General features: G+C 41.3%; 1 protein-coding gene across 1 annotated transcript in view; it reads right to left on the bottom strand.

Moving 5' to 3' along the window:
- Positions 1-842: 842 nt before the first annotated feature.
- The window catches only part of LOC102377978 (cytochrome P450 2K4-like), a 17984-nt gene continuing 15026 nt past the window's right edge, over positions 843-3800 (bottom strand). The window contains exons 6-7 of the mRNA XM_025206506.1: positions 2083-2224; positions 843-1042 (exon numbers count right to left, since the gene is read on the bottom strand). Of these exons, the coding sequence (XP_025062291.1) occupies positions 843-1042; positions 2083-2224 (342 nt within the window). The remainder of the gene's footprint in view (positions 1043-2082; positions 2225-3800) is intronic.

The following is a 3800-nucleotide window of genomic DNA, read 5'->3' as shown; positions in this document are numbered from 1 at the left end:
CACGTTCAATGCTCCTGTTGCACCCCCAACCTCTCTATCATTCCTGGTCCACCAAAAGTATAAAACCAACTGCCTGGCAGTGCAGCAGCATTTCTAGTCAGGGAGCTCTGAGGGAGTCAGTTGATTTCATGGCTCATTATCATCTACCTGATTCCTTCTAAATTTCATTCCACAGGTGTTAATGACCCTCCCTCCTTCTTAATGGTCTTGATGTTCAACTAATCAGGCTAACCTTCCTTCTGCAATTCTGCTGCATTTTAGGTTCTCCTGTTGTTGAAACTCATATTGCACAGTCCTTCAGACTGCTTATAACTCTAGCTAAAAGTAAAAACATTAACTTGGGTATGGAAATAACTTTTGGTGAAGCATTGGATGCACTGTCAAGATGCTCATGCATGCTAAATTTTTTTAATGAATCTGAAAGAGAAATGTACATTTAATTCTAATGATTGCAGGACTAATGGAACTTGGGATTTTGATTATTCTTGCCTCGTTTGTTGTTTTTTATTCACAATATATGCTATAACAAATTAATGCACATTCCAAGAAATATATATTTTTGTTTTTGCTCTGATCTTAACCTGAAGAATATATCCCTAGGCTTATTAGTAAAGTTTCTAGTTTTTTGTAACGTGGTAAAATATGCATTGTGTTTTGTGTGGTGATGTACCACACCATCTGCATCCACTTGATCATTGCTATGGTAATAGGCAATAAATGGTATGTCAGGAATACTTGGTGAATACTGTCAGCTGATTCCTGATTGTCTGATTTGACGGCAGCAACCAAGCCAGGGGTCCTAAAGCGTGGATGTCACAGAAGAAGAGGGAAGGAGAGCAATGCTACAAGCATCTTACCTTTGGAATGAAGTAGCCTTTGAGAGTGACGTCTACAGTAGTTTCATGAGGTAGATTCAATGGCAGGATATTGGCAAACCTCTGGATTTCATGGACAACAGCATCCGTGTAGGACATCTTAGTTCGATGTTCAGTTCGCGGTGGATTTGATCCTAGAACTCTTGCTATCTCATCTTGGACTTTTTCTGCAGAAGAATTTTAACCTTTTAAGAAGGAAACCAGCATTTCCAAATCCCAAAGAAATGTTGTATGGTTTAGCATGAAATGTATAAACTCATAGGCTAAATGGATGCAAGTCTAAAAATCTTTTTCTCTCTCTATACTTAATGGGGTACAAATAACATCAGATATTTTCATGTATTCAGCATCCTCAAAGAAAAGTGTAGAGCTTCTGAAAATACATGGGTAACTGACTCCCTTCATTAAATTGCCAAATCATAGCATAGTTTAACAGGTGCTAGGTGGAAAGCCTTTGCTGGAGCCATAGTACTCTAGACTGTGCAGTTTTATCCAAGGGTATAGGTTGTAGCCGTGCTGTAGTCTAAGGACATAGGCAGACAAGGTTCTTTGGGTAAATACAATATCTTTTATTAGACCAACTCAAATAGTTGGATAAATTCTTCTTTGCAAGCTTTCAGGCACAAACACCATTTGTCAGGCTGAGGAACCATGTGCAGATGGTCTGTGCTCTTCCTTGATGGAGTGGTAAAACAGCCAGAGGCCAGTACCTATGCATGACAGCCGATCAGTTAAAATGTAAATTGGTCAGTAGGTGAGAGACCCATGGTGGGGTATGGGGAGGGAGGGGAGAATGGCTGTAGCTGTAGTCAAAGGATGAGAGACAGGAGGGTGGTAGGGAAGGGAATGAGAATAGCTGGTAAAAGTGGAGGTTTTTACCTGGGGAATCAGGTGTCAAGCAGGTTCTAGTGTGTCATAAATCCAATGTCTATATTTAGTCTACAATTTTTTGTATCAGTAGGTTGATGAAGTGAAGTTCATATGCTCACCTGTGAAAGGTATTTTGTAAATTCCCTTTGAGTATTAGAGCTGTGAGGTTGCAGGGAGAGTGGTTTTCTTGTGAGAAATGTGCCGCCACAGGTAACTGGGTATTCCACTCTACTTCAGAGCCTATTTTACGTGTAGCAGCTCATAAATTAACTTTGGAGTTCCACAGTTCCAGGTGGGGTGTGTTGGCCATAATGGCAATTGTTACAAGAGCACTTACTCTGAATTTTGGGGTACTTCATCATTAGGAGAAAGCCCCAGCGTAGTGTAGTGGAAGTGGTCTCCATGCCAGCAGCAAACAAATTGCTTACAAGGCTTTTCAAATTCTCATTGTGGAAATAACCATCATTGTCATTTTTCTCCTAAGAAGTGGAAAGGAAATATAAATTAAAACTACAGAGTCTCTATTGGAAGTTTGTATCTTAGCAAACAAAGAAATAGGTACTAAATAAGGTCTGTATTATTTAATTGCAAGCAAAAACTAAAAAGGTTATGATCAGATGCCCTGAGAAACACACTGATTTCTCTACCCAAACTCAGTCTGCCAGGCCTTGAGTACCTTGGCCCCAGTTTGGTCATTTACGTATGCATGTGCTTTGCTTTAAACACATAATCAAACTCACTGATGGCAGGAGACATTCTAAAAACAATTCAGCATCAATGGGATGTCCTTTGAGCTTCAAGGTGTGCTTGTGTTTAAGTCTATTATTGCATCAGGTTTGACATGCTCAGCCTCTTGACAGGCCTGAATTTGTAAATACAGATATTTTCCCTCTATAACCATAACAGTCCTGAGATCTACAGCTATAAGAAGCTAGGGTGAGATCTAGAAAGGATTTGGTCACAGTGATATACAATGTGTTGGCCACAGACTTTTTGGTGCCTGACGTTTAATGGACTTGTCCACCCTGATTTAGTTGACCAGCTGCTTCGTGCCTAGAAGGGGCAGGCACTGAAGACTGGGACCCATAAAGGGAGTACACTGACAGCTAGAGGGGAGGACATGCAAGGGACATGGATGTGACCTAAGCTATTTTTCTCACAGAGGTTTTGAGGCACAAATCCAGGCTGTAGGAAAGTACCCTCCATCACTTGGGGTTCATGTGGTGAATATCCTGAAGGCTAGTTAAGCAAGAAATTTCTGGCAAAAGATGGTTGATAGAAGGTGCTACCACCACAGACTCCTCCATCATTTTCTATTGGCCAAACTATTGACCTGGAGGGTGAGGGACAGGCTCAAATCCCTCCTGTCAGCACATCTCAGAAATCTACCTCTCCCACCTTACCGGAGAGCAATTTAACTACCAAGATATTGTGTACTCTGGTGTGGACTGTTCCTAATTTTTTCTGTCAAAGTTGTATAAAATGCTTAAATATTCACTGGGGTAAGGAATTGAATCACAATCTCTCTCAACCGAGATGAATATCTTAGTCACTAAAGAACAGTGTCTTTCTCTGTCTCTAAGACCCAATGAATATTTAAATATTGTTTACAATGTGGATCATTTTCGAAAGGAAATCATGGGTGAGGCCTATTCCAGAATATGCTGTGCCATGGGGCTCCTATACACACCAGAGATTTTAATCCTCATTAAATTGACTAGGTTTATAACATTTAAACTTGTTTCCTTTGTGCGTCGCATCTGTGTTTACATACACTAGGTTTTTGAACTAATTAAGCAAGGTCCCTGGCCAGTGCTGCAGGAGTGTGGGATGGTCCAGTGCTGCCCCTCTGGCCTGGGGCCCCCCACTCACCCTGTGCTCATGCCCTGCCATGCAGCTGCGGAACCAGGGAGCCAGCCAACCACACAAAAGAAAAACGGTGCAAGCAATTCAAAAGCAAAAGCAATTTGAATGGGTGAACTGCAAAAAAGTCACAGCACCATCTGGTGGACAAAGAGGTTCATTACACATCTTTGAGTGTCTTGGTGTTTGCAT

The sequence above is a fragment of the Alligator sinensis genome, unplaced genomic scaffold, assembly GCF_000455745.1.
Source record: "Alligator sinensis unplaced genomic scaffold, ASM45574v1 scaffold293_1, whole genome shotgun sequence".
NCBI lineage: Eukaryota > Metazoa > Chordata > Crocodylia > Alligatoridae > Alligator > Alligator sinensis.
Note: the sequence above shows the minus strand (reverse complement) of the source record. Positions and strands in the feature narration are given on the sequence as shown.